The sequence below is a fragment of the Danio rerio genome, chromosome 6 (genome assembly GCF_049306965.1).
Source record: "Danio rerio strain Tuebingen ecotype United States chromosome 6, GRCz12tu, whole genome shotgun sequence".
NCBI lineage: Eukaryota > Metazoa > Chordata > Actinopteri > Cypriniformes > Danionidae > Danio > Danio rerio.
The window spans coordinates 55,701,685-55,724,506 of NC_133181.1; the positions used below are offsets into that span (position 1 = coordinate 55,701,685).

Below are 22,822 nucleotides of genomic sequence, written 5' to 3' on the forward strand. Positions count from 1 at the left end.
TAGCATCAGCATGTGCGCACAGAGATAAAGATTCATTCTAAGTAAGAGTGATATGGACAGGTTTTGAAACTCTGAAAAGTCCTTTATCTCGTATGTCCAGATGCATCAGTTGTAAAAAGCTGAAGTTGCGGATGTGAAATGGGAATGTAGACCACAGTTCAGTTTGAGGGTTTGACCATTAATGTGCTAGTGAATAATAAATCATGAAGTTCCCCTAGGGTTGGGATGTGCTTTGCATAACAGTTTCAGAGAAGTCGGTTGAAAGTTTTCCTGGAGTGCAGAAAATGGTTGTAAAGATCAATAGAGACAACTCTTCCTCTTAAACTAGTGGAATAGGCCTGCTGTCTGGTCTTTTAGTCTGCTCTTTTATTAAAGCTTCTCGTGGTATTTGTTTAAAATGTATTGAACACACACATGATAAAGTCATTACTCTGTCTGTCTCAGCAAATGGCTTGGAGACATGGGCTTTATGGTGTTCAATCACGTCCACTTAACATCAGCATGTGACTAGTGGCTGCAGGGCTTCCATTTGGCCCACAACACATGTAGACGTCTTCCATTGCATATTTACTGGAGTTAACTCTATCTGTCTGTCTGTCTGTCTGTCTGTCTGTCTGTCTGTCTGTCTGTCTGTCTATCTACAAATGAAGTCAGAATTATTAGCCCCCCTTTTCATTTTTTTTTTTTTTCGTTTTTTAAATATTTCCCAAATGATGTTTAACAGAGCGAGGAATTTTTTACAGTATTTCGATAATACTTAATACTTTCGATAATTTTTTTTCTGGAGAAAGTCTTATTTGTTTTATTTTGGCTAGAATAAAAGCAGTTTAATTTTTTTTTTAAAAACATTTTTAGCTCAAAATAATCAGCCCCTTTAAGCTTTTTCGATATTCTACAGAACATACCATCATTATACAAAAACTTGCCTAATTACAATATTTTGCCTAGTTAACCTAATTAACCTAGTTAAGCCTTTAAATGTCACTTTAAGCTGTATAGAAGTGTCTTGAAAAATGTCTAGTAAAATATTATTTACTGTCATCATGGCAAAGATAAAATAAATCTGTCATTAGAAATGAGTTATTAAAACTATTATGATTAGAAATGTATTGAAAAAATCTGCTCTCCGTTAAACAGAAATTGGGGGGAAAAATAAGCAGGGGGCTAATGATTCAGGGGCTATTAATTCTGACTTCAACTGTATCTATCTGTCTGTCTGTCTGTCTGTCTGTCTGTCTGTCTGTCTGCCTGTCTGTCTGTGTTTATTCATCCATTCATCCATCCATCCATACTAGTGCCTTCAACCATATTATTATGTATCAAAAGAATCAAAAATTCTCATAAATAAACAAATTAAAATAAAATAACTACAAATAAAATTAAAAAAAAACTTTTTTTTTTGCTTTTTTTGTTTTTAAAATTCAATTTCTCATGACTGTTTAAAATCATATTTACTTGAAAAGTAGACAAACATTTATGTAGACTTATTGTAAAATTATAAATAAATACTCTTTAAATATGAATAAATGAATGCAAACATACAAAATGTATGTTTGTGTGTGTATGTGTGTATTATATATTTTTTTTCAAAAAAAACAGACAAACATTTAATTAAAATGATAATAATTTGATTAATTAACCTGCATATAATAATAAATATAACAACAATAGACTTATATAACATGTTAAATATTCAAAATGTTTCAAAAATATTTTTTAATTAGAAATGGACACATCAATATATATTTGTATAATGAGCAACAATATAACATATATTTTTATACATAAATTATTTTAAAAATGTATAATTAAATTTATATATATATATATATATATATATATATATATATATATATATATATATATATATATATATATATATATATATTATACATGAATTAGTTTTTAACTGAAAAAAATTGTTATACTTCTCATAATGGTCATTAATTGACAATATATTTAATTTACTTAAAAAAAAGAATAATTATTAGTGTAATAAACCTATATAATATATCATTAATAACAATGTTGTAATATAATATAATATAATATAATATAATATAATATAATATAATATAATATAATATTTTGGGCCATATAGACACATGTATTTATTATTATCAATATATATATATATATATATATATATATATATATATATATATATATATATATATATATATATATATATATATATATATATATATATATATATAATTAATTGGCTATACACGTATACACACACACACACACTCTTGTATGTATGTATGTATGTATGTATGTATGTATGTATTATTGATCAAAACACTTTTTTTCCTCCTTAGCTAACAAGCTCTGGACTTCCGTTTTGGATGGGTGCAAAGAGATGTCCACACGCCTTGACCTTTGACACTAACAATGTAAGTTTTACTCACTTAATCTCTGCATACAAGCACCGTGATCTCCCATCATCCCCTGCAGACGGTAATCTCTAACCTCAGACGACTCACAGTTTCTCTCCTGCTGTGAAATAGATACTGATCTTGATCACCTGAGATTAACAAAGCAAAGAGAAAACATGTTAAACCCCCAAAACCTCACACACACACTCACACAGATGAACACACAGTGACACATTAGCAAACAGATCATGCTTTTCACAGAAACACGTTCAGAGATCTGTAGAAACACTCCTGAATATTTTAATTAGGCTTCTATCAATATGCAAACGCATACTTTGTAGCCATTATTCAGTTTTATGACCCATTGTTTCCATTGTCTTGGTTCTTTATAAACGTTATCAGCATCAGTTTTCCCCTAAAGGAATTCTTCTCTTCTCATCACAGCCTATTTAAATTGAAAGGTGAACTCGTTTTGGGAAGTGTTGTTTTTTGAATGCTCTACACACTTTCCTCTCGTCATTTCCTGCAGTTCTGTTTCTGGTCGTGTGTGTGATTGTGATCCAACTTTTTCCACCCTTTAGTTTATTTCTGCCAATCAGGGATGGACAGTATTTATGGTACACGTATTTCGAATACCTATTTTAAATACATAATAGCATTTAGAAATTTGTATTTGATGGGGTTTGTGAAAATGACTTAATGTTTTGTATTAAAATACTTAAGTGTCTTGTGTTTTTTTTTAAATACTGTAAAATACTTTGTAAGAAGTCTACATGATGACGGACATCATCAAAATGAAGCCTCAGATTGCTGCTTTCTCAGTTATTTGCCTAGGCTTGAGATCAGAACAGAAAATTGATTAAGAAGGTCACCAATGCTTGAAGTATGGATGGAAATTTTGCACACATTCAATTCAATTCAGCTTTATTTGTATAGCGCTTTTACAATGTAGATTGTGTCAAAGCAGCTTCACATAAATGGTCATAGTAACTGGAACAGTGTAGTTCAGTTTTTAGTGTTTAAGTTCAGTTCAGCTCAGTTTAGCTGAGTTCAGTGTGATTTAGGCCATACTCACACTAGGTACAGTTGCCTCGAACCGGGCCAAAGCACGCTTGTCCCCCCTCCCGTCTCCCCCGACGGCCCGCGCTCACACCATATCGGGCCTCGGCACGCTTACGTCATCGCTGCTGCGCTGTTCAGAAGCGATCTCTATGGCAAGCCTTTTTAGCATTTAAATCTTTGTTCTGACTCCATGAATATATTTAGAGATATCTCTAATTATATTTTGACTAGTCATAATTATAATTCGAATAGTCAGAGTAACAATTAGAGATATCTGCAATTACAATTGTACTAGTACGAAATCAGATTAGAGATTTCTGCAAATATATTATGACTAGTCATATTCCTCCATTGACTTCCATTGAAAAATATTTGCAGATATCTCTAAATGAGTTTTGACTAGTCACAATTGTAATTAGAGATATCTCTGAGTTTTTACTAGTCATAATACATTTGGAGATGTCTTTAATTCATCATATTTAGAGATATTTACAAATATATTTGAAGATATCTCTAATTAATTTATTAATAGTCGAATTACAGTTGTAGATATCTTGAATTGGATTTTTGACGAGTCAAAACTATGTTACTATGGGGTTAAACTGAGACTCTTCCAGTAAAGAAGAACTGAAATCTCTAGGGAGAATAAGTAACCTGCACATATAATAGTAGTTTTGAATGGATTGCTGATGTATAGTTGAAGTCAGAATTATTAGCCCCCTTCAATTTTTTTTCTTCTTTTTAAAATATTTTCCAAATGATGTTTAACAGGGAAAGGAAATTTTTACAGTATGTCTGATAATATTTTTTCTTCAGGAGAAAGTCTTATTTGTTTTATTTCAGCTAGAATAAAAGCAGTTTTGAATTTTTCATGAACCATTTTAGGGACAAAATTATGAGCCCCTTTAAGCTATATTTTTTCTCGATAATCTACAGAACAAACCACTGTTATAAAATAACTTGCCTAATTCCCCTAACCTGCCTAGTTAACCTAATTAACCTAGTTGAGCCTTTAAATGTTTCTTTAAGCTGTATAAAAGTGTCTTGATAAATATCTAGTAAAATATTATTTACAGTTATCATGGTAAAGATAAAATCAATCAGTTATTAGAGATGAGTTATTAAAACTATTATGTTTAGAAATGTGTTAAAAAAATCTTCTCTCCGCTAAACAGAAATTGGGGATAAAATAAACAAGCGGTCTAATAATTTAGGGGGGCTAATAATTCTGACTTCAACTGTAGACAACAACATACTAATAAGTTCTACAGTGGCGATATCTTTACTTGATTGGTTGATTCAAATGCCAGTAGTTGATCTGCAGGTATAGTTAATTAAGAGGAAAGATGCTTGTCTAAAGATGTCAAAGTGGCACAATCCAGTATATTAGACATATATATACAATAATACTCCAGTCTCAACAGACTGGTCAAAAACGTCAGACTTCGCAAAAACTGATAACTCCATTTTTTGAGATATCATATTTTATGTTGTGCATTGAAGAGAACACTTGCAAAAACATAATGTATGGAAATTGCAGTACTAAAACTGAACACTTTAGTAGTTTTCAGAAATCATGTTTTTAAATTAAGTATTGAAGATTTCAGTTGCAAAAAAAATATTTATTTAAAAAAAATATGTAAACAAAAATGTAAATAACTACTTCATAGATCACCCTTTTCAAAAATAAGACTGTTAAAAGATGGTGCCAATTTTACTGGCCACGCAATTGATGGAAACACAATGAAGAGTACTATATACCAACTCATTATCTGCATTACATGGTTTTTACATTGATAAAAGAGATCATCTTCAAGACAGGACTTTCTTTAGTAATTTATATTAAAATGAAAAAGTTTATACTAATGTAGAGAAGTAGAGGTGAATGAGTTGACAGAGAAGCTGACTTAAACTTGCTCAGAGAAATGCTGTTGCTGTCAAACATTGTTTACTTCACTAACTCAGTTTATAATGAAGGGATTGATCCAATATGCATATTGATAAAATGTTTGGGAAGACATTTCATGCTCTCTTGTAAAAGTATTTTGTAATATTTTCAAAATGCAAAATACAGGTTTATTTTGATACTTGTTGTGGCTGCTGTATTTTGTAGTTTATTATGATAAACGTAAAATTGATGTATTTGGTATTTTATTTTAAAATACATTTCAGTGTATTTTTGCCCATCCCTGCTGCCAGTTACAATAAAAGCATTTCAGCGTTAGAGATGAATACTGTTATCTCTCTTTTTATAGGCCACCCATATGGATTTCATCATCGCGGCTGCCAATTTATATGCACAGATTTTTGGGATTACAGGATCAAGAAATCGTGCTGATATTCAGACCGTTCTTCAGGGAGTAAAAGTGCCAGAGTTTACACCAAAATCTAGTGTAAAGATAGCTGTGACCGACCAGCAGCTGAATGAGGAAAACGAGGAGAGAAAAGAGGAAGGTATGATTTTTTATTTTAGGTTTAAAATGAGGGTGCGAATTACCTAATTAATGCTTGATCCCCCCTGAAGAACGTCAAAAACGCATTTATGGGGGCATGTCAGGCCTAAAATAATGAGAAATAGTCCTGATCTGTCTCTTAAATAATAATATTAATAAATAAAATAAAAGATAATACAAACATACATTTGACCGCCCCTATAATGGTTCATACCATTATAGGGGTTCATGTATAATCGCATCAATCAGTCTTTGCAAGAATCATTCAACAGTGTTTAAACCAGCAGATCTAGAGCAGCGATGGATATCGTAAATCAGGCCCACAAGGGGGCCTCAGTGAGCTCAGTGGGGGGTCGCGTCAGTTTTTTCAAACCAAGCAATGGACAAATTTGTGATTTGAGTCTCGCTGATTCGCCTTTAGCAGCTAATACTTATGACCCAAGCATACTGGACCCAAGTGAGGAAGCTCTAATATTTCAGGCTGCAGCGCTAGCAATGCTGGAAACACGAAATGCAGGAAACTCCACGATAGTTACTTGAACTATGGTTTTATTCCACTTTCTCGAAACAGAGTCCTCCTGACCCAGACACAGTGCATTATCTGCATCAAAATTCTCGATAACGAATGCATGAGGTCATCCAAATTAATAAGACATTTGCAGAGGACTTATCCTAAATGCAGCGACAAGCCCAAGGCGCAAGGCAAAATAATTGACACATACCCAAAATGAAATGAGGACGTCACAGCTACTGAAAAGTAACTTAAAAAAATTGGCAAATATTTGTGCATAAACATATCAAGATGTAGTAATAAACATACCATTTGTTTGAAAACAGCATTTTTTTTACCTTACTGCAAACTTAAAGTTGTAGTCAGAATTATTAGCCCCCTTCGACTTTTTTTCTTCTTTTTAAAATATTTTCCAAATGATGTTTAACAAAGCAAGGAAATTATCACAGTATGTTTGATAATATTTTTTCTTCTGGAGAAAGTCTTATTTGTTTTATTTCGACTAGAATAAAAGCAGTTTTTAATTTTTTAAACACCATTTTAGGGACAAAATTATTAGCCCCTTTGAGCTATATTTTTTCTCGATAATCTACAGAACAAACCATCATTATACAATAACTTGCCTAATTACCCTAACCTGCCTAGTTAACCTAATTAACCTAGTTAAGCCTTTAAATTTCACTTTAAGCTGTATAGAAGTGTCTTGAAAAATGTCTAGTAAAATATAATTTACTGTTATCAGGGCAAAGATAAAATAAATCAGTTATTAGAAATGAGTTATTAAAACTATTATGTTTATAAATGTGTTGAAAAAATCTGCTCTCTGTTAAACAGAAATTGGGGAAAAAATAAACAAGCAGTCTAATAATTCAGGGGGGCTAATAATACTGACTTCAACTGTATATGAGCGATAATATCATTAAATGTTGAGGGGGAAAAGGGGGTTTTAGGCAAAAAAAAAGGTTGGAAACCACTCTCGCAAGTGGGCACTAGACAGTTTTCTTGTAAAGTAGGTGTTTATATTTACATATAGCTTAAAAGTAAAGTAAAAATAGACATATAGTTTGAATAGTTTGAGCTAGTAACCTCTGAATTAATCAGGTTACTGTATGTCAGAACACATTTAATATCCCTCAAAACACTGAAAACTTAAATACGTCTTATTAATAAATTTGATGTAATTTAAATCAATTTAATTCACCTAAAACGTAACAAAAAAGTAGACCCCCCTGAACGCCAATGTGTAATTTGCACTCTTTTTAAAATAAAATGAAACAATGACATGTACAAATATTAAACATGCCACATATGTGTGGTTTAATAACCCCCACTGCATCTCGCAGATAAAGTCAAGCTGGGGATGTTAAAGGAGCAGCTGTCCAAACTCCAGCTGAGGGACCGCAGTTTCCGAATGCACCCGCAGGACTTTGAGAAGGTATGTTGTATAGTATTAACAATTTCTTGTGGTATAATTTTTCATCAGTGCATGCATCATAAAACAGTGTGAATGTTTTTTTTTATGCATGCATTTGTAAAATTGCATAATTTGTGTTAAAGACAAATCTGGAGAAATGTAGTCAGTTGCTCATTAGTGAATCCTCAGTAGTGGATGGATGCTAAAGGAGTGACAACAGCTGATAAAAACAAAACATCACAGTAGGGGTGAGTGGGACATAAACTGACACGAGGATTAGTTGTGACACGTATGGTTTAAACATTTACGCACATGTGCTAGGATAACAAAACACACAATATTTACTATAAATACTATTAAATGAAAGTTATGGAGCAGAGGTTAAATCAATCACCAAGGATTTTTCTAGGCTGTGCACATTAAAGGGCACCTTTTTATGCCCCTTTTTACAAGATGTAAAATAAGTCTCTGATGTCCCTTGAGCAGTGGTGGGCAAACATTTTAGACACGAGGGCCACATTACGTTTTGCCAACCAAATGAAGGGCCACATGTCAAATCCTTCAAATAATAACTTTTATTAATAGTGGCAGTATGCATGGAACATGTAATATCGGACAGAAACATGTCACATTAACACAAAACAGATTTTTTAAATAGTTATTATTGAGTCAAATTTACAAGTCAAATGAATTTGCACTGCTATATTTACTACGGCGAGGCAGTGGCGAAGTAGGTAGTGCTGTCGCCTCACAGCAAGAAGGTTGCTGGGTCGCTGGTTCGAACCTCGGCTCAGTTGGTGTTTCTGTGTGAAGTTTGCATGTTCTCCCTGCCTTCTCGTGGGTTTCCTCCGGGTGCTCCGGTTTCCCCCACAGTCAAAAGACATGCGGTACAGGTGAATTGGGTAGGCTAAATTGTCCGTAGTGTATGAGTGTGTGTGTGTGAATGTGTGTGTGGATGTTTCCCAAAGTTGGGTTGCGGCTGGAAGGGCATCCGCTGAGTAAAAACTTGCTGGATAAGTTGGCGGTTCATTCCGCTGTGGTGACCCCGGATTAATAAAGGGACTAAGCCGACAAGAAAATAAATGAATGAATAAACTATTGAAATTGATTCGTTTATTATTATTATTATTCCGCTTCTTCTTCCGCTTCTTCTTCTCCTTCTTCCGCTTCTTCTTCTTCTTCGCCGGAATGAATTGGGGTTTTGAGGGGCTAAACATGCCTGAAAACTCAAGAAACTTTGCACATGCCCCAAAAGTGACAAAAATTTACATTTGATTTGGGTTTCGGAAGTGGGCATTGCAAAATGACTGGACAGAGCCACCTATGCACTTTTGACCGACTGGCCTCCGAGCTACGATTCCACAACTCACCGAGAAGTCAGATATTTTTAACTTCCTGCTCCGAAAAAGTGGCGTTTTTGCCATTTCCAGGCGTTGTATTTTAACGAAGTCCTCCTACGGATTATATCCGATCAACACCAAAATTAGGTTTTGTCATCTAAAGGCCTTTGCGATTGTGAAGATCTAGAGTTTTCGTCAAAGGGCGTGTCCGAAATGACCTGCCTGAAAATTCACATGGTTGATAAGATTCCTCTCCTGAAGGCATCTACCTGCCAACATTGAGTAACAGTTATAGCGCCACCTGCTGACAGAAGGAATTTTGGCTTAAATCTGTGATTTTCTCAGATTTGTTTTATATATCGGCTTAAATTATTATTGTTTGCTGTTCTCTGTCATCCTGAGGCCACCGGGCAGCAGTGAGCCCGGGTGCGAGGTCCCTTTCATCGCTGCTTGTAGCTTAAATTCATACACTGTTACCACACAACTTTGCATAATAGGTCCTCTTTAAGGGCTCATATCAAACACATATTTGCTTCTAAAAACACGAGACCAACACTTTGGAATGGTTTGAAAAAATACCTCTAAACAGATACTTGCAGAGATTGTCCCACTTCTGAGCTCTTCTGATTGGTCCACTGCTTTGGAACTGACAGTGATGACCAGTGCTGTGTGTGAAAGTTGAAGTTTTATCTTGACTTGGCACCAAAAAGTGCTGCGTTTGAACGTATTGGTCACACATATCCGTCAAGCATGTGTTTACATTGAAAAACAATAGAAAAGTAGCACACTAGAAAGGAAAAAAAGCATTTTGTGTGAACAGCCCCTAATTCTGTTTATGCTCATGTCTAGTTGGATTCGAAAATAAATATTGTCAAGTTGGTCATATTTTATGAAGTATGTCTTTTTTTCCAAGTTATTTATTTACAGCAATGGCCCGCACAATGGCTCAGGGGTTAGAATTGTCCCCTTACTGCAAGAAGCTCCCTGGATTGAGTCCTGGCTGGGTCAGTTGGCATTTCTGTGTGGAGTTTGCATGTTCTCCCCGTGTTGGCGTGGGTTTCCTCTGTGTGCTCCGGTTTCCACATGTCCAAAGACATGCGCTATAGTTCAATTGGGTAAACTAAATTTGCTGTAGTGTATGAGTGTGTGTGTATAGATGTTTCCCAGTACTGGGTTGCAGCTGGAAGGGCATCTGCTGCGTAAAACATATGCTCAAATAGTTGACGGTTCATTCCTCTTTGGCGAACCCTGATAAATAAGGGACTAAGCCGAAGGAAAATGAATGAATGAATGAATGAATGAATGAATGAATGAATGAATGAATGAATGCTCACCAGTTTTGGCAAAGAATTTATTTTGGGCCAGGTATGGATTTTAGAACCTGAGACGACCTCTGTGTATGTTGTATAGGGATGTTAAGATGTTAAATGTATTTGTATGACATGACAGTCACTAAAAAAAACAATTAAGGGTTGGAGAAATGAGGATGAGTAAATGAATAAATGTGAGTTATTCCTGTAGTAACTTAGTTCAGACTTGGAGATTGGTTCACCCAAAAATGAAAATTTACTCAATGTCTCCCTTCACTTGTTCGAAACTTTATAGTTTTTTTTTAGTCTCTTGAACACAAAGAAGTATTTGTTTTTCTTGTTATGGAAGTCAATGGTTACAGGTTTTCATCTTTCTTCGAAATATCTTATTTTGGGTTCAACAGGAGAAAGAAACTCATAACAGTTTGGAACAAGTGAAGGGAGAGTAAATATTGAGTCAGTTTACTATTCCCTTAACTTTGGCATCTTCTCAGTCATTTTGTCTGTCAGACATGTTGGCGTCAAGTCTCACATAGGAGGTCTCCTTTAACCACAAAACTGGCCCTAAAACATCCATCCCTGACTGCAGCTATCATCAAACCTTAACCAGATCCATCCAGCACAGAGAAAATGCCATTGAGATGCTTTTTCTTCAAATACAGACAGGTCTGAGGATGCACGCTGGTTTCGTCAGTATCTGCTTTGTGGTTTGTCATGAGTGCGTGACACATGGGTTTCCACACACACACGTGGACATAGAGTCTGAAAGCGTCTCTGAACAACATCTCAGTTGTGTTTTCTGTTAGGAAGAGGATTAGTCTCAGTCTGAGGGGTTTCTCTGCAAGGATCTGCCTTTGATTTGTGCTATCTCTAGAGTCTGTAAATCACTCTTGGAGAATCACGTCTCCATTTCTCTTCTTTTTGGCTTCTGACTTCAGACTTTCTCTGGAGATGAAAGCATCCTGGTATCTGTTTAGATTAGATTAGATTTGATTAGATTCAACTTTATTGTCATTACACATGTATAAGACAACAAAATGCGGTTTAGGTCTAACCAAAGGTGCAATAGCAGAAAGTGCAGGATATAGGTATAAGTTATAAAGTGCATTATAGAAAACTATGAATAATATTTACAGATGGATGTACTATGAACATTGGGTAGGCTAAATTGCCCGTAGTGTGTGTGTGTGTGTGTGTGTGTGTGTGTGTGTGTGTGTGTGTGTGTGTGTGTGTGTGTGTGTGTGTGTGTGTGTGTGTGTGTGTGTGTGTGTGTGTGTGAATGTTTCCCAGAGATGGTTGCGGCTGGAAGGGCATGCGCTGCGTAAAAACTTGCTGGATAAGTTAGCGGTTCATTCCGCTGTGGCGACCCCGGATTAATAAAGGGGTTTGTATTAGCTATGATTAGAGATTTACAATAGATGACTATATGTACATGTTGATCTTAATAATCAGAAGTATGCAGATATATATAAACACAATTACAATTGTAAACTCACCGGCCACTTTATTAGGTAAACCTTTCCAACTGCTCGTTAATGCAAATTTCCAACCAGCCAATCACATGGCAGCAACTCAACGCATTTAGGCATGTAGACACGGTCAAGATGATCTACTGCAGTTCAAATTGCGCATCAGAATCAGGCACAGGCTCACCAAAATTGGACGATAGAAGATTAGAAAAATGTTGTCTGATGAGTCTCGATTTCTGCTGCAACATTCGGATGGTAGGGTCAGAATTTGGCGTCAACAACATGAAACCATGAATCCATCCTGTCTTATATCAAAGGTTCAGGCTAATGGTGGTGGTGGTGTAATGCTGTGGGGGATGTTTTCTTGGCACACTTTGGACGTATTAGTACCAATGTGTGTCAATGCCACAGCCTACCTGAGTATTGTTGCTGATCATGTCCATCTCTTTATGACCACAGTGTACCCATCTTCTGATGGCTACTTTCAGCAGGATAATGTGCCATGTCATAATGCGTGTATAATCTCAGACTGGTTTCTTGAACGTGACAATGAGTTTACTGTACTCAAATGGCCTCCACAGTCACCAGATCTCAATCCAATAGAGCACCTCTGGGATGTGGTGGAACGGGAGATTGGCATCATGGATGTGCAGCCGTCAAATCAGCAGCAACTGCGTGATGCTATTCAATTCAATTCAATTCAGCTTTATTTGTATAGCGCTTTTACAATGTAGATTGTGTCAAAGCAGCTTCACATAAATGGTCATAGTAATTGGAACAGTGTGGTTCAGGTTTTAGTGTTTAAGTTCAGTTCAGTTCAGTTTAGCTCTGTTCAGTGTGATTTAATCATTACTGAGAGTTCAAACACTGAAGAGCAAATTCAACGATGCGTAGCTCTACCAATCCTGAACCATGCGAGGCAGTGGCGACAGCGGAGAGGGAAAAAAAACTTCACCTGATGGGAGTGAAGAAAAAAACCTTGAGAGAACCAGACTCAGTTGGGCACGACCATTTTAATTTCTCCGCTGGCCAAAAGTCTTGTGCAGAACTTCATTCGCCGTGGCTATCATGTCAGAATGGACCAAATCTCAGAGGAATATTTCCAGTAGCTTGTTGAATCTATGCAGGATAAAAGCAGTTCTTAAGGAAAAAGGGGGTCCAACCCGGTACTGGTAAGGTGTACCTAATAAAGTAGCCGGTGAATGCATATGTGCTTTGGTTATGTACAATTCAAGATTAATTAGTGCCATGAATATGTCAAAACCTGTTGATATGGGCCACAGTTATAGGCAGAGATTTCTGTAAATAAATGTAATGAGTCCAACTTTATGCATCCAAAAAATATTTGTGAGGTGGTATGTTTTGTTTAAACCTGTAAATAAATGCTACCCACAGCGCCACCGCGTCGCCCATTTTCCATTAAGTTAGTCTTATTTTATTAATTGGCTGGAATAAAAGCAGTTAAAAGCCTTTTATACCAAATTTAAGATCAATATTTTTAGAAATGTATTTTTTCGTTTGGCAACAGAACAAACCACTGTTGTCTAATGTCTTGACTAATTAGCATATAGGTTAACTAGGTAAATTAGGTTAATTAGGCAAGTTTATTCAGGCAGATTTTAAGTTGCTTTAACTTATTTTAATAAGTTAATCAGGTTTCAACTAAATTTTAAGTTATACAAAGTTTAACTTAATTTTTTTAGTCAGTTTGATTGATGTAAGCTGAGATGACTTGAAAAGTTCACTTGATTCAACTAAAAAAAGTTAAGTCCGCAAGAATTATAGGCTTTTAAATTGCACCTTAAAATAAATATGAATACTGGCCTTTTGCAAAATAAAAACTTATTTACTGCCATCATGTCCAAAACAAAAGAAATTAGCTTCAAGAAATTAGTTATTAAAACTATTATGTTTGTCATTATGTGTAAATAAGAAATACGTGTATCATATGTCCAGCTTGATGTGCACGTGTGGACGCTTTCAGCAATGACGCATGCTTTACCAGATCAGATGTTTTGTTTTTGCAGTGGAATGTGTGTTTGGGGGATTCTGGTGGCATCAGGTTGCCAAATTATATACTGCGCTCAAACACCCCCGCAGACGCGCCAACACACCCAATACTCCACCGCCTTTGTAGTGAAGCAGTGCCTGGGGCCTCAAAAGAGTGCCGAAACCTCTGAACCAGGGTATCCCAGCATTCCTGCAATATCTAATATCACAGCGCTGTATAATGTGCATTTATTTGGTTTTTAATCACTATATGCTGAAAATGATCACTAAATACAATCTGGAGAACTTATGACCTGTTTTGTGATCTCATTTACAGTCACAGTGTACAGGGAAAATGACTTACAAATACAAAAGGCACTGGAAACTTTCGGCGATGATGTAACATTGTTTTAATCCAGTAGCTTTTGTATCAACGTGCACAAACATACCTGTTGCCTTGATTTTGTTCCTGTTTTTAAAAATTCTTCTTGTTTTACCTATACAACAGTAAAAGATAACAATTGGCATCACACATCATCCACATCAGGTCTTTCCCCATTGTTTTTATCTAGGAACAGATGGTTGGTAGGTGAAAGTTGGCTGATGGACAATTAAAGGGTGTTTTCCATAGCTGACAGTTTAGGTCAACAAAATGATGCGTGTTATAACCCTTCATGGAGCCCTAATTGAAATGCTTATTGGAAAATCCTCATAGTGTCACTATGGCTTAAAAATCAGTGGTCACACTCTACAATAAGGTTTCATTAGTTAATGTATTTAATAACGGAACTAATTCGGAGCAATACTAGTCCAGCATTTGTTAATTAAAGTTCAACATTAGCTAATGCATTATTCACATCCATTTGCATGCTTGTTAACATTAGTTAATGCACTGTGAGTTTACATGAACTAACAATGAACAACTGATTTGCCATTAGCTAGCGTTGACTAACAAGATGCTAACACGTACTGTAAAAATTGTAAAGTTTTAACTAATAGCATATTATTATGATTGTTTTATGTTTTTAAATGTCTCTTCTACTGACCAAGCATTTATTTAAACTAAATGAATAAAAATCAATAATATAAGTCGTGTGACTGGAGTAATGATGCAGATTATTCAGCTTTGAATCAAAGAAATAAATTGAATTTTTAAATATATATTTACGTAGAAAACATATTTATAATTGAAATAATATTTTATCTAAAAACGTAATATATTATAAGGAATAATTATAAATAATACAAGTAATAAAAATAATATTACTACTTTTATTATTGTTTTGATTAAGAAATAGCAAGTTTAGTGATATATATACACCCACACACTCATATACACTTACCGGCCACTTTATTAGGTACACCTTACTGGTACTAGGTTGTACCCCCTTTTGCCTTCAGAACTGCCTTAATCCTTCGTAACATAGATTCAACAAGATACTGGAAATATTCCTCAGAGATTTTGGTCCAAATTGACTTGATAGCATCACACAGTTGCTGCAGATTTGTCGGCTGCACATCCATAATGCGAATCTCCTGTTACACCACATCCCAAACATGCTCTATTGGATTAAGATCTGGTGACCTAGGAGGCCATTTGAGTACAGTGAACTCATTGTCATGTTCAAGAAAACAGTCTGAGAGGATTCGCGCTTTATGACATGGTGCGTTATCCTTCTGGAAGTAGCCATCAGACAATGGGTACACTGTGGTCATAGAGGGATGGACATGGTCAATAACAATAGTCTGTGGCTGTAGGCTGTTGCTTTGACACAATGCTCAATTGGTACTAATAGGTCCAAAGTGTGTCGCAGCAGAAATCCAGACTCATCAGACCAGGCAATGTTTTACCAATCTTCTGTTGTCCAATTTTGGTGAGCCTGTGCAAATTGTAGCCTCAGTTTCCTGTTCTTAGCTGACAGGAGTGGCACCCGGTGTGGTCTTCTGCTGCTGTAGCCCATCCGCCTCAAGGTTGGACGTTTTGTGTATTCAGAGATGCTCTTCTGCAGACCTTGTTTGTAACAAGTGATTATTTGAGTTTCTGTTGTCTTTCTGTCAGCTCAACCAGTCTGGCCATTCTCCTCTGTAAACCCTAGATATGGGTGTGCATGAGAATCCCAGTAGATTAGCAGTTTCAGAAATACTCTGACTGTAACCATGGGGGATGACAAAGACAACTGGGGTAAGCTCCAATATACAGGTTTATTCGTCGTCAGGCAAGCAATAGTCAATACAGGTGCAAACAGTTATATGTAGGAAATCCAGAATCGTAATCAGTAACAGGCGAGAGATCAAAAGGCAGGCGGCAGGCAGGGAGAACAAGAATACAAGGCTAGGTCGAAACACAGGAAAACTAGACAAGAAGAGCGCGCTGTAATGTCATCAACAGATAAACAAGTCTCTGCAAACTGAATAGGTGAGTGTGGCTTAAGTAGTGTGTGCAATCAGTCTCTGACAATCTTCAGGTGGTGCGAGTAATCAGTCTAGATGAGGAAGCATGTGTGAGTGTGATCGGAGTGCATGTATGAATATGTAGTCCAAGGTTATGGCGAGTGAGAATTCTATGGTGAGTATTCTAATGGAATACGATCGCTGGTAATCAAGACACAGAACTTGATTATATATAATCTGTATCTATATACCTGTCCAACTGCTCAAACGAAAAAGAAAAGGAAAAAAGGATTAACACTATCTGCTGTATGTAAACACAGACAATCATATGCAAGAATGTTCTGTGCAGTCCAAACTCTCTCCTGTGTATCAGTCCCTGTAATAATGTAGTTGTTTGTTCATAACTGCTTGTTCTTTTCTTTTCTTATGTTCCAGGATGATGACAGTAATTTCCATATGGACTATATAGTTGCAGCATCCAACCTGAGGGCAGAAAACTATGATATACCGACAGCCGACCGCCACAAAGTGAATCACTATTGTCTTTTTCAAACAACTCTGCTGTGCTTTTGTTTGTGAGACTGAAGTCTAAAGTGATCAACATTCCCCTCTGGGGGTTTGTGTCCTCAGTTCCTGAACACATACAGAACAACCCTGAGGAAAGACCTTTTGATTATACTGTTGATTTCCATTCTTGATACTATTTTTTGCTCGTACCACATTTCCATTAGTAGGTTTAGATGACTTATCTGCACCTGCAGTTGAAGTCAGAATTATTAGCCCTCCTGAATTATTACCCCCCCCCCCCCCCCCCCCCCATATACATGACTCAAACCAGTGACCTTCTTGTGAGGCAACAGTGCTAACCACTGAGCCACCGTGCTCATTTTATTCATGTTTTTATTTGTTAGTTATTTTTAATTGTATATCTATTACTGTTCTTGCCAAGAAAATAGCTTTGGTTGCTGACATGACATTAAATAAATTTCCCAGTGATGGGTTGCAGCTGGAAGGGCATTTGCTGTGTAAAACATATGCTGGATAAGTTGGCGGTTTATTCCGCTGTGGTGACCCCTGATTAATAAAGGGACTAAGCCAAAGATGAATCAATGAATGATACTGTGAACATGCATGCTTGTAAATAATATCTGCAACTTTTATGTCTGATCTGCAGAGCAAGTTAATCGCAGGCCGCATCATTCCAGCAATCGCCACGACAACGGCTGCAATCGCAGGACTGATGTGCTTGGAGCTCTATAAACTTGTCCAGGGTCACAGCAAAATCACATCCTACCGCAACGCTTATATAAACCTGGCAACCCAGTACTTTGTGTTTTCACAGCCTTGTCCAGCCCCCACATTTACCGTAAGTGACAAATTATTCATCATCTAACTTCTGGTATTGTTTTCATTTCTTAGATCGTTTGTGATTATATTTTACCATTTTATTTGCTATATTATTCAAATATATCAGCATAACTAATTCAATATTAAAATATACTAAAGTACTAATGTTTTTTATTTGTTTTTTTACATTTATTATTATAACTATAAATACAAGGATAAATATTAAGTTACTATTTACAGAAGTTAAATTGATGCAAATAGTAACTTAATTATGTAAATAATAAATAGAATGAAAAATATAGTATACAATAGTGACACACTGTAAAAAACATTATATTTCAGTTGTAAATTAAATGTTATTGGAGCATATTTTGCAAGAATATCCTATTTCTTTAATTGTGTGATTATTGTGAAAAGTGTTACATAAATAAACTTGAAGTGAATAATTAGTTGGAAGAAATCTGAGAAAAATTTTTTATCCCATTATTTTATTTACAACTTTCATTGTAGTTTTGGCATACAATACGAGCATTTTTGTAGGCAATAATGAATGTCTTATCTATTGTTGTTTAGAGTAACTGTACTTATTGTGCAGTGAATAAAAGGTATTTTTAACAATGGTTGAGGTGAGCGTGCAGGCCAGGAGTGATGACTGGGGTGACAGGGTACAGCATTAGTCTTCTGTCTGGGCCTAGATCACTACAGGCTTTAGTAAACCTATTTTCATCCTTAGGGGCTTAAACCACTTAGTAACTATATACTTACCCACGCAGACCCTCACCTGCCAACCTGCTGGGTTTGCTCACTTTAGGGGACTTCCACTTTCACATTTAGGTAACTGAGTATTCAGACAGCCACATGCATGTATTAAAGAAGAAAACCTTTTTATATATATATATATATATATATATATATATATATATATATATATATATATATATATATATATATATATATATATATATATATATATATATATAAGTAATAACATCTTAAGTAGCTCATAATAGACCCACATGAAATATGTGTCTCCAAAGAAAACTGCTGAATGATGGACTCAATGATGGACTCAAAAAGATATCTAATTATTTACTCATTTAAATGTGTGTAATTATATATTTATTCAGTTTTTATATTAATTTTAGTAATATTATGTGATAATATGCAAATGTTTAGATGATTCATGTACAAAATGTTTTTATGTACAAAATGAAGCGTTGTTCACCAAATGGTTATAATTAAATTTGGATAAAAATTCCTAATAAAAAATTGCCATCAGTCCTAAATTGTGGACTCAAATAATTTCTCAAAGAAAAAAAAAACATTATGTGAAATACAAAACATTTCAGCACTAAAATATACTACTAAATCTATATATGATGCACTGTAAAACCCAAAAAGTTAAGCTAACTCAAACCATTTGAGGACACTGATTGCAGCAAATCATTTAAGTTAAGGTTAATGCATGGTTTGCAGATGATGCCTCTCCGTCAGCAGTAGATGCGTGCTTCACAAATGAGCGCGAGTGACGTATCTGTCTGCTTAAAGAGGCTGCGCAGAAATTCAAATTTAATTTGTTGACATAGTTTGAGATACCTGTCGTAATTGAGTTATTTGTCGGTCCGACAATATTTAATTGCATGAACAGTTTTTAGTTTTATTCCTTTTTATCCAGAATATAAAAATAAATACATATGAACACATTTAGATCATTTACTGTAATCATCACTATTTGAATGTAAAGAGACTTTCAACCAGCACAACAAAACATGTTTCTAAAGACAATCACCTACTACATTTTTAATCCATTTGAGTAAATGAAGCAATCTGAGCACAGTAAAACTCAGTAAATGAAGAGAACTCAAACCAACTGAGTACTGTAAAAGCCAATAAGTTAAGGGAACACAAGGAAACCGATTGCTACAAACCTTTTGAGTTAAAAAACTATCTATATGAGTACTGTTAACTTTTTAATTTAAGTTGAAGTAATGAGTTATTTAATTAACTTATTACCTTCAATACTGAGTGCAAAACTCTTTAAATGAGTAGAATGAACTTTCAGTATATTTTAAGTTAACTACACTCATTTCATTTGATAAAGTTGTCTGTTGGGTTTTAAATTGTAGATATATAGCAACAACATTTCTGTAAGTAAATCTCTAACAGATCACTTTTGTGTGAATAGGTATCATCCAAAGCAACTAGGTCAACCTTGATCTTACCCTTAAGTCTTCTTTCTTTTCCTTAGTAAAAGTTTGTCTCCTTTAAAAGGAAACTCTTTATGACAAGAGACGAGAAGCAAGCGAATAGTTTAAGATTTGCAGGCAGGCAGACTTCACAGATGAGGTAATGCAACCCCAGATGCAGCCGTCCACACATGGGGGGGAGGGGGGTGTTGTTTCTACTAGCTGGTGCAGGGTCAGAGTTGAGGGTAATTTTCACCCAAGGGGACAGGCGGTGAGCTGGGCTTTGAAACACACGGGCTCAGGTTACTAGTGAAATGTGGCTGCTTTCTGGACTGTCCAGACTGCTGAATTTTCAAAACACACTCAGTTCAAGCCCTGCTGAAAAAACACAATGGAAATGATCATAGAACTTGTAATGGAAATTATATTGGATCTATATATCATAATTATATTTAGTGGAAACTACCTTATTGGTTCTAAGGGTTTCTACTGGTTATTGTTTGCCTTCTTTTTACTTCACTGATAATGTACACATAGACAACCTATATGCTGTATAACTGCAGGTTTACTATGCAACTTTAACTGCTACAGTTATTAGTTCATTAGTCAAAATGATTAGTATCTAATAAATATATGGTATGGGCGACACGGTGGAACATTGGAAAGCATTGTCGCCTCAAAGCAAGAAGGTCGCTGGTTCGAGCCCCAGCTGGGCCAGGTGGCATTTCTGTGTGGAGTTTGCATGTTCTCCCCGTGTTAGCGTGGAGTTTCCTCCGGGGGCTCCGGTTTCCCCCACAGTCCAAAGACATGCGCTGTAGGTGAGTTGGGTAAGCTAAATTGTCGGTAGTGTTTGTGTGTATGTCCTGGTCCTCCAGGTTAGGGGTTGAGCATTGTGCTAACAACGCATCTCATAAAAAAACAGATGAAACACCAATATGAAACACCAATATGGTGCGGCTAAATATCAACTTCAATATAAATGGCCCTGGAAGTAAGTAAGTAAGTAAGTAATAAAGTTTTGGTAACTAATAACCTAAGTTTTTCTGAATTTGATTGTAATGCAATATTGTGCACTCTTTGTAAATCTGCTTTAAAGCAATAATTATTGTCAAAAAGTTTGGAAATAAACTTAAATTGAATTCTATTGGTTGCATGATAAAACCAAAAAAAACCCTAATGGAGTATGTTCCAGAACATATTAGAGACAATTGTGAAGTAAAGCTGGTTTCAATGAGTATGATTTGATGGTTTATAATGGTATTAATTTAAGTTTCTGTTGTTTCAGCATGGGCATCCAAATATATGAATGTCATATTAAGTAAGCAATTTTTGTAGCATCATCATTTATGCTTGTTAAAAACATACTTGTTAGATTAATGTAGTCAATTTTTCTAATGCTGACAGTTAGGATGTTTACATGGGACACCAATAAATAATTTTAATACGATTAAGACAATACTCTGATTAAGAGTCTGCCATGTAAACAGCGATTTATGATTAATTTTAATCCGATTAAGGTCATAGTCTTACTAAACAGAAATTAGATTAAGACATGTGGAGTATGCCGATTTCAGTCGCATTATTGAAAGGCTGCACAGACATGTAAACACCGCAATCAAACTATTACTGTCATGTAGGATGTTTGCTGCATTTTGTGACAGGATATTCTGTCTGTTTCACACTATTTTCTGAACCTACAGAGTCTGTAAAGGACCGCAGACACCTGCACTGCGAAATGCTGCGTTTTTTTCCCATATGGTGTGCAGTATTAAATTTCATTAAATCTACACTCTTCCAGCATATTCGGATCGAATATCTTGTTTGTCACGGGGGTCTTGCTTAAAATATTCCTAAATGAAAGTAAAAGTGCCTAACTGCAGTTAGTCGACAAATTAAAAATTAAACACTCGAAATTTCATAAACTTTGCAGGAAATGTGGATAGTGCGGTGAAGCTATGACGTTAATCGAACTATGTGCTATTACATGTAAAACGGGATCATGAAAGCGAAATTCAAAAAGCAACTTATGTAAACACCTTAATCATATTATGTCTTATTCAGATTAAGGCAAATAATTCGATTACTGATGTCCATGTTAATGTAGCCAGTGTTTCAGTAGAGAGGAAGCAGGTTTAGATCATCACTTTAACAAACAACAAGTTCTTCTAACCTTTACAGCCACAAGAGTTCACACAATAATATTTATTTATATTTTTAAAAGGATATGTTTTCAATTTTGCAATATTTATAACATTTTTCTGATCAACATTTGCAGTTTAAGCTGTTATTATTAATAATGTTAAAATACTTGTACAATTGATTATTTCATGGAAATAATGATTCTTTAATGAGTTGAAAACAGCATTAATTTGAAAGATAAATCTTTTTAGAACATTATAACTGCATTTGCTGTCACTTTAACTTGTATTTATACATGTTTAAGAAAAAAATAAGTATTTACAGACAAATTTCTGATAAATAGTCTCATTCATAAGTGGTCTAAAACCTTTTTTTATTACTGTGAGTGCATAACATACAACAAACGGTAAACACAACACAGAACATACAACATATGGTAAACAGAGAACATAAACAGCACAGGAATGAAAAGAGGAATGTGTATAAATAGCAATGAAAGTTCTAATAATATTGGTAGTAGCAAAATATACTTAGCATTCTTAATAATAAAAAAAATAAATAATAAAAAATAATAATAATAATAGTAATAATAGTAATAATAATAATAATGTTAACAATAATAATAATAATTATTATTATTTATATTATTATTGTTGTTGTTGTTGTTGTTGTTGTTGTTGTTGTTGTTGTTGTTGTTGTTGTTGTTGTTGTTGTTGTTGTTGTTATTATTATTATTATTATTATTATAAGCTTTTTGGGATTAATATATCTAGCTTTAAAGATTTTATTTCCTTTATCTCCCCTTTAATTTTTTCCATGCTCTTTGTTTT

At 35.0% G+C, this 22,822-nt stretch overlaps 1 protein-coding gene across 2 annotated transcripts in view; it reads left to right on the forward strand.

Annotated features, from left to right (window-relative positions):
- Window positions 1–22,822, forward strand: part of uba7 (ubiquitin-like modifier activating enzyme 7) — a 90,961-nt gene that overhangs the window by 24,247 nt on the left and 43,892 nt on the right. For both annotated transcript variants that reach the window (XR_012408256.1, XM_005155876.6), the window contains exons 18-22: window positions 2,325–2,399; window positions 5,699–5,897; window positions 7,751–7,842; window positions 16,756–16,848; window positions 17,495–17,686. Coding sequence is in view for 1 of the 2 variants with exons in the window: in XM_005155876.6 (XP_005155933.2) it covers window positions 2,325–2,399; window positions 5,699–5,897; window positions 7,751–7,842; window positions 16,756–16,848; window positions 17,495–17,686 (651 nt within the window). In the remaining variant the exon portion in view is untranslated. The remainder of the gene's footprint in view (window positions 1–2,324; window positions 2,400–5,698; window positions 5,898–7,750; window positions 7,843–16,755; window positions 16,849–17,494; window positions 17,687–22,822) is intronic.